The 12,643-nt window shown below is 42.6% G+C and overlaps 1 protein-coding gene across 2 annotated transcripts in view; it reads left to right on the top strand.

Annotated features, from left to right (window-relative positions):
- Positions 1-12,643, top strand: part of FNTB (farnesyltransferase, CAAX box, beta) — a 58,955-nt gene that overhangs the window by 18,426 nt on the left and 27,886 nt on the right. For both annotated transcript variants that reach the window (XM_016141723.2, XM_016141725.2), the window contains exons 3-4: positions 4,613-4,685; positions 6,912-7,003. In XM_016141723.2, coding sequence (XP_015997209.1) covers positions 4,613-4,685; positions 6,912-7,003 — 165 coding nt within the window. The remainder of the gene's footprint in view (positions 1-4,612; positions 4,686-6,911; positions 7,004-12,643) is intronic.

Raw genomic sequence — 12,643 nt, forward strand, 5'->3', positions numbered from 1 at the left:
TGGGGAACCCCTTCGGGCTGCGTCAGGTCCTGTCCCTAGAGAACAACCTGGAGCTATAGAAAATGTAGCTGAGGCATCTTTTAACTAGATGTTCCCGGGCAGCTGAGGCTTCAGGTGGTTTCTCATCACTCCAGTATCCTGAGGAGTAAGCCAGTGTCTCCTACTCCCTAGAAATAGAAAAGTGTTTGCCTCTGAGGTCTTTCATTTTCTAGTGACCAAAAAGCCCCTTGTCAAGTGGGAGCAGTGCTGAGAAGACAGGAAAAGGGTTCCTTCTCTAGGTTTTTCTTTTCCTTTCCTTTTATTTCCAATAGGAGGGAAGAGTTGTTTAGTTGCCTAATTCAGCTCTCCAGAAGTACTAAGGCCCCCAGCGAAGGTCAACCTCTGGCCGATGGGTCTCCTGCAGTGTGATGTGTGTGTGAACACGAGAGAACTGGCAGAATGAACCTCTGAGCCAGAGCACATGTGTTCTTGAGTCTAATCACCCTTCTCCGTGGCATCTCTGTGGGATTGCATTTTAACCTCCACTTGGAGAGGTATCATCCTTTATAGTAAAAAGGAGAACAGTCAGAAACTGTCCTTACCATCTTTTGTTCGTTCTTGTGTTCATTCGACGAATCGATAGATATCAGCCTGCCGGGAACAGATTCTGGAGACAGACATGCACTCCCTTCACAGAGTTACAAGGCAGTGGGGTAGGCATGCCTGCTGAATGGATAATTCCACTAAGCACACCCCCTTCTCACCTGGTCCCTTGTCCCAGCAGTATACTTAGGGTCACAATGTTTTATTGATAAAGAGCCTTTAACGATGTCTTGCCTGACATTTCCAAATGAGGTGGCTAGAGTTCTCCTTTGAAACAGAGTGCTTTCCCCTCTCCCCTCTGTGTCTTAGCATCTCAGTATTTGGCATATTCAAATTCCTTTAGCTTTTAGACAGAAAAGGATTGACCTATAGAAAACCCCACTGTGAATCGATCCATTCAGAGATAGAAGTCAGGAGTTCTGCCTCCAAATTCTGAGCTTGCCCTCACCTGGCTTGGGTTTCTCAGCCTCCCTTCACTTCTCGAGTGGGTCTCTGCCTGCCTGCATTAATGGTCTCTTGGACCCGCCTGGTTCTTCCTGTTCATCATACCCGTCCTGCCCACACCCAGCCTGCCCAGCCTGGGCCAGCATGGCTCGTGAGCTATTTCAGCAATTCCCTGATCTTAGCTAGTTCCCTCACACCTCTGCCTTTCTGCTCTTCCCATCTTACCAGTCCCTACCATAGCATCCCCATTGCTATTTCTGCTAAAGGGTCCCAGCAAGATTTCCTGGAAAAAAGATCATATAACACTACCTATTGAATGGCCCCACCAAAAGTTTGTAGTACTTAACTTCAGCCTTCAGTACTGTTTTCTAATCTTTTTAATCATTTCACATAGATTCCCTAACACATTCACCACAGTGGCCAATCCACAGCTCTCCTGTGATTGTCTCTTAATTCCTGAGAAAATCGAGGCTGTCCTCCGTGAGTCTCCTTGGTTTCTCTCTTCCCCACCACACAGTCCTGTATTCGTCCAACTTCACACTCTCTCCCATTGCTTCTGTCTCTGAGGCTGTGGAATCCCTCCTTGCTGCCAGACTTGCCTGTCCTCCTGACCCTCCACCACAGCCCTCCTTCCTCTTCGGGGACCTTCCTCGATGGATTTTCTCTGGGCTCCTGCATTTTCCGAGTCTCCCTTTTGCTTACAAGCATGTTCACCTCTCCTCTATCTGAGTCACCTGCCTTCACCCCAGGGCCCCCTCAGGCCAACTGCTCTGCTGTCTTTATTCCCTCACAGTCACCACAGACACTCTTAGATGCTGGGTTTGGTTTCCTGCCACTAGTCTTACCCCGACTCCAGGCCATTCAGTATGCTGCAGCTAGTGTGATCTAGAAAATGCGGATCTGACCATGTCCTTCCTGTGTCTAAAATACTTCAATGACTCCCTTAAATTTATTTCCTTTTTTTTTTTAACAGCTTTAATGAGATAATTAATATATCTTATAATTCACCCATTTAAAGTATACAATTCAGTGTTTTGTTTTGTTTGGTATATTTAGAGTTGTGCAACTGTCGCCACAGATAATTTTAGAACGTTTTCATTGCAATGTAAAGAGACCCTCAGCCATCAGCCTCCAGTTCCTCCATTCCCCCCTGCCTCTGGCAACTGCTCAGTCTACTTTCTGTTTCTACGGATTTGCCTGTTCTAGACGCTTCATTTAAATGGAATGATACAGCATGTGGTCTTTTGTGATAGCTTCTTTTAATTAGCATGGTGTTTTCAAGGGTCATCCATGTTGTAGCACAGTGACTTGTCTGTGTTCACCTCTGGACTGTAGCTCAAAGGAGCAGAGTCAGTATCCACTCCAGTGCCGGACCCTCGGCCTGCACGAGTGGTTGCTCACTGAGTCCTGACCTCCGGACCTCCTTGAAAGAGAAATTGGGTCTGCGTCCTTCCCTTCTTTACAGTCCGGAATTTGCCCTCGCTACCCGCTGAACTCTCCTGAAGGTTGCCAGCCACTTTGTGGTTTGTCCTTTTTCCTCAATCTTGCTGTGGCATTTGCCACTACTGTATACCTCCATGATGTAATATTCTTTATTTCTCTTCCCTGGCTCTTTGTCCTCTTCCCAGCCCTTGATGATGGCCCTTCTCCCACTGCATTCAAACCTTCTCTCTGCTCTGTCCTCCACTCCTGCAGCTTTGCTTGTCACCTGAATGCAGATAAATGATTTCCGTTCTGTGTGTGTTGCCCGGATCCTCTCCTGAGTCTCACATGTGTTTCCAACAATGCGATCGACATCTTCACCTACATACACTTTCAGTGCTCTATAGCCCACCTGTTCAGAAGTCAGTTTTATCATGGGTCACTGTGCTCGTTCGAGCCCTAAGGACTCCGAGTACTTCCAACCTGGTTGGCTCTTAATATACTTGTTCAAAAAACAGTTGTTGAATACCTAGAGAAGGGAATAATTCATCTTAACAAGTCTTCCCACCTCATCTCTCTCCTCAGTTAGTGCTTTCATTCAGTCTTGTTTGGAAACACATATTGAATACCTACTGCCGTCAGATAATTTTTGTAAAGCACAGTTCTGGTTACTTTTTTCTCAGCTCTAAACCTTCAGGGCTTCCCTTTGCCTATAAATTGACTAGAAGTTCCTCAGCTGGCATCCCAGACCCCTGTACAAAGGGCTTCAGCTGCCTTTTCAACCTGTCCTCTTTCATTTCTAATATTCAGGCCAAATTTCCCCCCCTCCCCCATTACTCCTCTTGCACACTTCATACCTATGGTGCCCAGTACAGTAGGGATTAGCCACCTGTAGCTTTTTAACTTAATTAAAATTAAATAAAATTTATAGATCAGTTGTTCGGTCACACTAGCACATTTGAAGTGCTCAGTAACCAACCACATGTGGACTGCACAGATGGCATTTCCATCATCACTGAAAGTTCTTTGGACAATGCTGATCTGCACCTTTCTGTCTCTGTTCCTTCTGGCTAAACTGCCCTCGCACGGTCTAATCCCCTCCTTGCCGTCTCTACCTATGAAAGTCTTCTCCCTCTACCAGGCCCCCGCTCCCCCACATAGTCCACCTCTTCCACACAACCTTTCCTGATCATTTCTTTCTCTCTCAATGAGGCGCCCCCTCCCTTTAGAGCCTCGGTAGTATTCCACCTGTTTCCTTTATGAAATCTACCCATTTTTTTCTGATATTGTTACCACCTATGTCCTTGTTTCGGTTCCAATTCTGAATTGGAAGGCTTTTCGAGGGAAAGGCTACATGAATGATCTTATTCTGTGCACGGTATAGTGGGCGTTCAGTAAACAATTGTTGAATTAAATACATAGAAAAGAGAATGGTTCTTTCATTCTGAAAGCAGTAAGCACAGTGAAGGTCTTGCCACTCTGTTTCTGTTCTTCCTTCTGTAATCACACGGCATCCCTGTCCCGTGCCTGCCCTTGCAGGTGACCATGGGTGGCACATTCCGTCTTAGAGCCAGTATTGCTGCCATCGGTGCCAAGGAGAGCAACTAGCTGCAGAATACAAATGATCCTCTGGCCAGGGCTGTGGGTCTGTGTGCTGGAGGTGGAATTTCAGGGAGGGAATAATAGATAGCTAAGGGGCAGGAGGCAGGGGACAAGGGACCCCAGAGAAGGGACCCCAGAAGAGATGACTGGAAGGATGGAGGCTGACCATGTCGGCTCACATTTAAATTGCTTACAGGATAGGGACCCACCAAATATCTATTTACAGTCAGATCGTGGGGGAACTTTCTCGGTGATTTGTCACTGCCTAGCTATGTGTTCATTGTGCCTTTTCACTTAGCCCAAAGTCACCTGCCATGAAGAAGAGGATCTCACTGAAAACATTTGCCAGCATGTTTTCAGACACTTTAGGGATGTTCCGATGCTGGCCTCCTTTCTCTGATTTAGCTGTCCTAGGGAGCCAAAGAAGTTGACTGGGGCGGGAGGGATGGCCGGCAGCTGAGAGTATGTGCACGTGCGTGTACACATTTGTGTGTGCATGAGTTCTGTAGTGGGCGGAAGCGTAAGTTATTAGAATAGGTTTACAAGCTCTTTGTCTTTCCAGGCTCATTTTGCAGAGGGAGAAGCACTTCCATTACCTGAAAAGAGGCCTTCGACAGCTGACAGATGCCTATGAGGTAAACACACTATCCAGGAGCTCTTTCTATCAAATTAGCAGCTAGGTCTCTCTCCCTTTTTCCTATTTCAATGTAAAAGACTTATGAGCCTGACCTCTCGCAGGTTCACTCTTTGTACCATGTGGCTCTGGCAGGAAGCAGGTACACAGGAGCCAGGTCCGTCAGAGCTGGAAGTCTCACCCTGAAAGGGCAGAACCGGATCTCTTTTTATCTTGTCCTCCCTCAGAGCTCATGGAGCACCCTAGATGGGGTGGCTTTTCTTCCTGCATTAGATCACAGCTGAGAGGTTCACATGCTTTCTTCTAGATACCCCTGAAAGGCTACCTGTTCATCCCTAGCCCTTTGCCCTATAAGCTGTCTAATTCCTATGCTGGCCAAAGGATCAGTGTATAAATCCCAGAGAGTATTACTGCAGCTTTCCGCTATAAACATGCCCACTTTAATAATCGTATTCCTCAGATCCCTAGGGTTCCCATAGAGACCTCGGGGTGGCTGCAGTGGTGGTGGAGGAGGGGAGGGTGTTGGCGCTGAGTGGCAGGCAGAGGGTGAATGTGAACTGGAGGGCACCGAACTTCCTGCCCTGCTTTACAAAGAACAGCCCTTCTCTTAATTTGCTTTTTATTTCGGGTTGTATATTTGATTATTTACTACAGGGACTGACCAACTCAAATGCCTAAGACCCGAGTGGGTAGCATAAATAAGAGAAGTGGGCTGGGGCAAGACTGAGGCAGACCAGAGGCCTCATGCTTTTACTCTGTTCCTACCCATCATCACCATCCAGAAATGCAAACCCAGGGTTGCCAGGTCTGGCTCTGTCTGGCTCTCTCTCTCTTCCTCTCTTTTTTCCAATGAAGCCAGCAATCCAGATTTCTATGTGAATTTCCCAATGCTTAAATGTTGCAACCAATTCCAATTACACAAATAAACAACACCACAGGGAGTGAGCAGAATACATCCATAGCTCGATTTGTCCTTGGGCTCCAAGTGTTTAATCCTTGACTCAAATCCTCGACGGTTAGAATCCAGTCAGCCTTGATGCAATTAATGCCATACCAGCTGACATTTCAATGAACAGTGTGCTAAAAGCTTACCATGCGTTATCTCATTAATCTTCACAGTTACTCCATGTGGTAGGTGAGTTTTTACTCCATGGGGTAGGTGAGTATTTTTTCTAGATAAGAAAACTGGCACAGCAAGATGAAATAATTTGCCCAAAGGCGCATAGCAAGAGAAGGAGCTGGGACTCAAACCCAGGCAGGCTAAATTCATAGCGGTGTCTTCGGTCACCACCCAGACTGCCCCCAGGTGGCAAGCTAGCCACAGCACCTTTATGGAGAGGGTAGCGTTGGCCAATGCAGAGAGCATTGGCTTGGGAGCCCAGAAACCTGGGTTCTTGTTTCATCCCTAGCATTTACCGTCTTTGTAATCTTGGAAAAAGTGTCTCTCTCTAGACTGCATTTGTGTACTTTTAATCTGTAAAATAGAGGCAGTCATACTACCTGCCTGCCCAGGCTTCAATGCTCAATACGTATTTCTGGCTTGAATTAGGATCAAGTTCTGTTCATATATCACCTTTGGAAGCCTTTCCCAGCACCCCCATGTGCTCCCTCAGGACTGTGTTTCTGCCCGTTATAGCGTTTATCAAGGTATAGGTACACATGTGTTATGTTGCATCTTGTCCCAGAAAGACATAGGTAATTTTTACTTATGTACCTGTCCAGTGCCCTCTTCCTCTACAGATAACTACACACATTCTATATCCCAAGCGTCTCAAGAATAGGGACTGAATTTTATTCATTATTGTGCCTTTAATATTTAATACAGTACTTGGCACAAAGTAGATACTTATTAAATATTTGTTTAATCAGTGAATGAGTTAATCCAGGAAACCGCTTTCTGAGATTATATATCTCTGGGTCTGTACTGAGAAAATAGCAGCACTTCCTAGCATGTGAGAAATCCTCTGCTCAACCTTTCTTAGGTGCCTTTTGTGGAAGGACTTTTTAGGTTCAAGGTGAACTTTGACCCATTTTCCTTTTCTCACATATGGTTATTTCAGCTCCTGGCTAAGCCCACAAAGCAAAGCGTCCTTCATTCACTGATTGTTCACAGGATGCCCTCCTCCCCCTTGCCAGGCTGCCAGGAGTGAGACAGATGTCTTCTTGTCAGCAGTGTCTTGGAATGATTCTGAATAAGGGGTGTGTTTTCTCCCCATCCCTTGCACAGTGTCTGGATGCCAGCCGCCCATGGCTCTGCTATTGGATCCTGCACAGCTTGGAACTGCTAGATGAACCCATCCCCCAGATGGTGGCAACAGAGTGAGTCTGGCTTTGGGGAATCTAAGGTTTTCTCTGGAATGATATTTTGAGTTGGGGTGCTTTTTGGTTTGTTTCTGTTTTATTTATTTTAAATGAAAAACAAGAGTGCTTCAAGGAAACCTTTGCCCCCTTCTCATGACCTCAGTAACTTCCTGAAACTCCCCCACTTTGGAAGCCTATTGTAAGCTCATGCATAGAAAAAGACTTTGAACTCCCAAGAGAAGGATTCCGATTTCTTCTATAGCCTTTTCTTTTAGCTCTTGTTCTGGTCTATGAGAAAATCCTTTATCAACTGTGAGAGACGTGATTTCGCTAGAAAGTACAGTATGCATTTGAATAGCTTCTGTGGGAAAGCATGTGACAACCCAATGAACAAAATGCCTTTGCCTTCCATAAACACCTCCACAGAAGTCTCTCCTCACCAATGCCTGGGGTACAATATGGCCATCTTCCCAAACTTTTGGTACAGATGGCATTCTCAGTGTGGCACCTCATCCTTAGAAACTCAATTTATATATTAAAGAAGAAACTAATTATCATGCTAGTCTTAGGAATACCTGGGGGAGGAAGGGGCGGCCAGGAATTGGATCTAATGCTCTAGTTCTCGGAGAGAGCATGTCCCTTTGGCAGCAACTTGAGTTCATCCACCCCCTGCTGGTGCTCCTGAGGGAGAGGAGTCTGGGAGGAGAGGCCTCTGAGCCAGGTTCGTTTTTCACAGCACACAGGGGTAGCTGTACCAGTTTGCCTTGAGGCTAGCCTGTGCCCCTCCCTGGCCACAGTGCCGTGGGTCACATTGTCAGGTCAGAAGAACAGATCCACTCATTGTCTTATTCATTCTGTCTTAACAATAACCTCTCATTCTTGCCTTCCTGAGCAGGGTGCCTTGTGATAGGGAAGATAATGAAGAATTAGGCCATTAACCCTTGTGATGTATACGATGCTTAGAGAGAGAGGGAAAATGTGCATTGTCTTCCTCCTCTTGATGCTGCCACAGGCCTCGTTGCTTCTAGCTCTGGAAATAGAGTTGGATACAGTTTTTGCAGGAACAGGAATTTGATTGTCAAAATAAAGGCCTGTGTGTTTTTGAAATACCAGTTGGGGGTTGTGGATTGTTAGGGAAGTTTCTCCCCCATATATTAACACAATCAGGATGTTCAGGAATGGGAAAGTCACATATGTGAGATGAAAAAGGAAATGGGGGCGTTGTGAGTGAAGCACAAACACCCCCTAGAGGAGATGTAGACCCATCGGAAGTGGGAAGATAGTGTTAAGGGGGATCCTTGGGTCGGCATTGATTTTGAGTTTTTTTCTAGGTTCTGTACTTGGCGTTTTATAGGTAAGGCTTTTCTGAGGAAGGCTTTTCTCAGCAGTTTTTGTGGCAACATCAGGTAGGAAGGTTTTTCACACTGAACATTTGAAGACAGTGTGGGGATGCTTTAAAGTATGTTTAAAGTTTAAGTAAATTACAATGCAGTGCATACAATGAAATACTGTGCAACTATTTAAAAATTAAAGAGTTAACGATGTTAACTAGACTTATTGTGTGGATCATCTTGCAGTCTATACAAATATCAAATCATTAAGTTGGACACCTGAAACTAGTATATGTCAGTTATACCTCAATAAAAAATTTACATATATATAAACATGTATATTTGTACACAAAATGTGTATATTTAAATAGATATGTTCATGATTTAAGTGCAAAAGGTAGTTAAAAGGTTTCACTTTTATAGATTAAAAATATAAAAATTATATGCATAGAAAAAACAAGAGGCTATATATACACATGGTAGTACTTATTTCTGGATAGTGGGGTTAAAGGTGATTTTTTTCTTTTTTTCTAAGCTTATTTACATTTTCTAAAATTTATACAATGACCCTTTATTGTTCTATACTTAAAAGAATGTATTAAAACTGAAAAGTTGATTTGTCCTAATTTCAGGAACCACTCGATAATTAATGACTAAGAATTTCTGCTTTACAGCTGTCTTAAAATCTTCGTCTGTGGTTCTCCTGAGCATTGATTTAACAAACTTTTAAAGAATTACTTAGACTTTCCAATAATGTATTTTTGTCTTATGCTTAGCAGGCAGTTCATTCTAGGCGCAAATAATATTTGTTATGAACAAAGCATAGTAGCTCTGACCTATAAAGAAATAAAGTATTTGTATGATAGATAAATTTTAATGCCTTATATAAAAATACAGGGATTTGTTTTTTTGAGACTACCTGATATAGGATATTGCCTTTTTATTTATTTTGCATAGGGGACAGAAATGCTTTGAACATGTGGTAGGTTTTCTTCTTCTTCATACAAATAATAAGGTGTTTTAGAGGCAATTCCTAAGTTTAGCTTTGGAATTGTATAAGATTTCTTACCCTTCTCCCCCACCGCCCCCCCACCTAGTGCACAACACACACACACAAGTACATCTCTTTCTTTCCTATTCTGTCCACTGTTGTGCTTCTATTTGTTTAGGGAACAATATGCCAAGCTAAGTTCCCCCTAGTGGACAGAATTACTTCTGTCAGCTACTGTGTGTGTGTGTGACTGCTGATCGAAGCCAGCAAAGCCAGGCTTTTACTGCTGGTGTCAGACCTTTTGAGAATAATATAATTACAGATAGGAATTTAGCTTACTTCTCTTAAAAGATTGTATCCACACATGTGTATGTGGAACCAGACTCAGTACATTGGTTTTGTTAATGATTTTAGCACTGAAGGCATCATCCTTTAATGAGAATCCCATGCTTTGTTATTGAAAGCCACTTTAATGAAATGTACAGAGTGAAATGAAAATCACAGGGATACCACTGCACTGTTAGGTTTTTAGCTTCTGTAATATCTAAAAATTATCTTTAACTTAAAAATATTGTTTTAGGACTTTTCTGCTTATAAAATTTTCACAAAGATTAAAATATTCATGTACCAATGTTTTATTTCCATTCCAAAAGGTTATTAGTAACTGTTCCCCTGAATTACTCCTTAAGTATTTTTTCTTTTAATTTTTAAATTTGAAAATGATTTATCTGGTTCCTTACCTTTTAATGAGGGTACCTTATCTAGTCATTTGTCTTCTAGGCATTTTTTGGCCAGCTCTTGGTGGTCTCTATCTAGTGGGTAGAGGCCAGGGATTATACTGAATGTCCTCCACAAAAAGGATCCAGCTCCAAATGTCAAAACGACCAAGATGGGGAAACCCTACTCTAAAATAACCAACTTTAGATTTGACCACACATCCGAAACAGCAGCACCCAGAGGATTGTCAGGGCTTGATGGAGTCAGATAACCTGTCACACTCAACAGCCGCACTGGCCTCCTGGAATCAACAAGAGAGCCTGTCTGTCTTTTACCTGTTCATTGCTGTATCTACCTAGGGAAGTTTTCCTCTCCCTGGTAGTATTAAGCTGAAGCTGTTTTACAGTATGAAATTTGAAAGACAGTACTAGAAGAAGCCTGGTGTCAACTCATTCATCTTGCATTTGCATCTACTCCTGAGCCATTCTGCTTAAGGATGACTGTTCCTATTTCCAGAGCTATAATCTTGGTAACTTATTCTAGGCCTTAAGTCTGCCTGTGGTAACCTATTCTTGTGCTGAAATTTTTCTGAAATCTAACCTAAAATCTTCTCGAGGCAGATTAACTTCAATTTTTGTTCATTTACCAGGAACTTTGTATGATACCTTTTATATACTTGATATATTTTGCTAGAGTAGCATCCTCACTGTGGTTGTCTGTAATATTAAGCCTTTTAATAATCTTTATATTTAGCTGTTTTACCACTCTAATCTGAACTTCCTTTGAGTTGGAAAATGGAGGCTCAAGCCAGATAGAGTTCTGACATACACTGTGTTTATGATGCTTTTAATGAGCATTTTTGTTATTGTTGTTCACAACTCATGGGTCCTAAACTCCGGGCCTTTTTTTGCTATATTCCTAGTCCTTTCCCATCTTATATTTATATATTTTATTCATCTCCACTCCTGCCTCCCCTTTGTATGTTTGTTACTTGCTACTTCTACCTATTTCATTTGTTTTATTCTTACATTTTAGCTTTTGATTTGTTTTATATTATTCTGGACTTTACTTCTTATCTTGGAGGTATTTCCCTGCTCATTTTTTATTATTGTAATACTCACTGTATATGCTTTTGTATCCTTCATCTAAGTTGGTGACAGTGATGTCCAGAATCAACCACATTAGGTCAGTCCTCAACTATCACCTGAAAGTCTAAGTAAACTCCCTTATAAGGCTGACAGTAAATCATTGATGCTCTTGCTTTAAATTTGATCCTCTTATAAGTTTTAGTTGAATGACAGACCAGTGGTGTCCAATAGAACTTTCCACGATGCTGGAAATGTTCTATATTTGTGGTAGCCACTGGTGACATGTAGGAACAGTTGCAATGTAGCTTCTGTGACCGAGGAGCTAAATTTTAAATTTAATTGAAATTAAATTTAAATAACCCCATTTGGCTAGTGTCTACCTATTGGACAGTACAGATCTATTGCATTGCTACCAAAAATGTGACATCCCCAGACCATCACCTTGCTAGAAATGCAGTGTCTCAGGCTCTACTGACTTAGATCTGCATTTTAACACTATCAGAGGTAATTTCTATGCATGCTCAAGTTTAAGAAGCACTGATACTTGGCTGTACATTGGGGTCACATGGGGAGTTTTAACAAATATTGCTGCCCGGGTCCCGACCTCAGTGATTCTGATTTAATTGGTATTAGGCCTGGGCATTGGAATTTGTTAAAAACATCCCCCAAGTGATTCTAATTCCACAGCAAAAATTTGTGGTACTCAAACTTTGTGTGTATACAAATCACCTGGGAATTTAATAAAAATATAGCGGCCCAGGCTCTTTCCTGCTTCAGCAAGCTTGTATCTGTATATTCTTTACTAGCTTTCTAATTATTCTGATGCACACATTTTGGATTTGAAAATCCCTAATCTAGAAGATAGTGTCCTACTTTGTTGGTAATTGTCCCATAATCTAGAATAAAATACCTTGCTGATTTGAAAGAAAATTAACTTGCTAGGTCTTTTAGTTATATGACTAAATGAATGATTTATTTTTTCACAAAGTATGCCATTCTTGGTGTTTGCACAGTGTTTCTTGCTTGTTATAATATTATTATTATTATTATTATTATTATTATTATTATTTGGTGAATTTCTGATCTCTAAGATAAGTCCAACCCCGCTACACTTTTGCCAGATAGAAGTATCATTCACATTTTGGTTTTCAGAATTGCTAAGCATTCTGCTGATAACAGCTGGTAGCTTCACGGTCAGTTTGCCAGTTCCTTAAGGTGCAACTTGGAAAGCCTCTGGATCAGAATGTTCCATAATTTGGAAGTGTCTGAGAGTCGAGAAAGGTCCAACCCCTTGTCCCCCAGCATAGCCCCATGGACAGACAGTCAGATGCAGCATGTCAGCTGAGGGAGGCTGGCATGGAGGGATGATTTAGAGGCGTCTGGTACATTTTGATCCCAGCTCATTCCAGACTGTAGGCTGCAGGGTTAGAAGGGTTGTACTTGGCATGGCTCTGTCTTGGGAGCTGAGAAAGAGAATGGATAACCATGTGACTCTCTTTTCTTTAATGTGCCGTTAAGTTTTGTATCAGTT

This window comes from Rousettus aegyptiacus, unplaced genomic scaffold, assembly GCF_014176215.1.
Source record: "Rousettus aegyptiacus isolate mRouAeg1 unplaced genomic scaffold, mRouAeg1.p scaffold_m13_p_3, whole genome shotgun sequence".
Classification (NCBI taxonomy): Eukaryota; Metazoa; Chordata; class Mammalia; order Chiroptera; family Pteropodidae; genus Rousettus; species Rousettus aegyptiacus.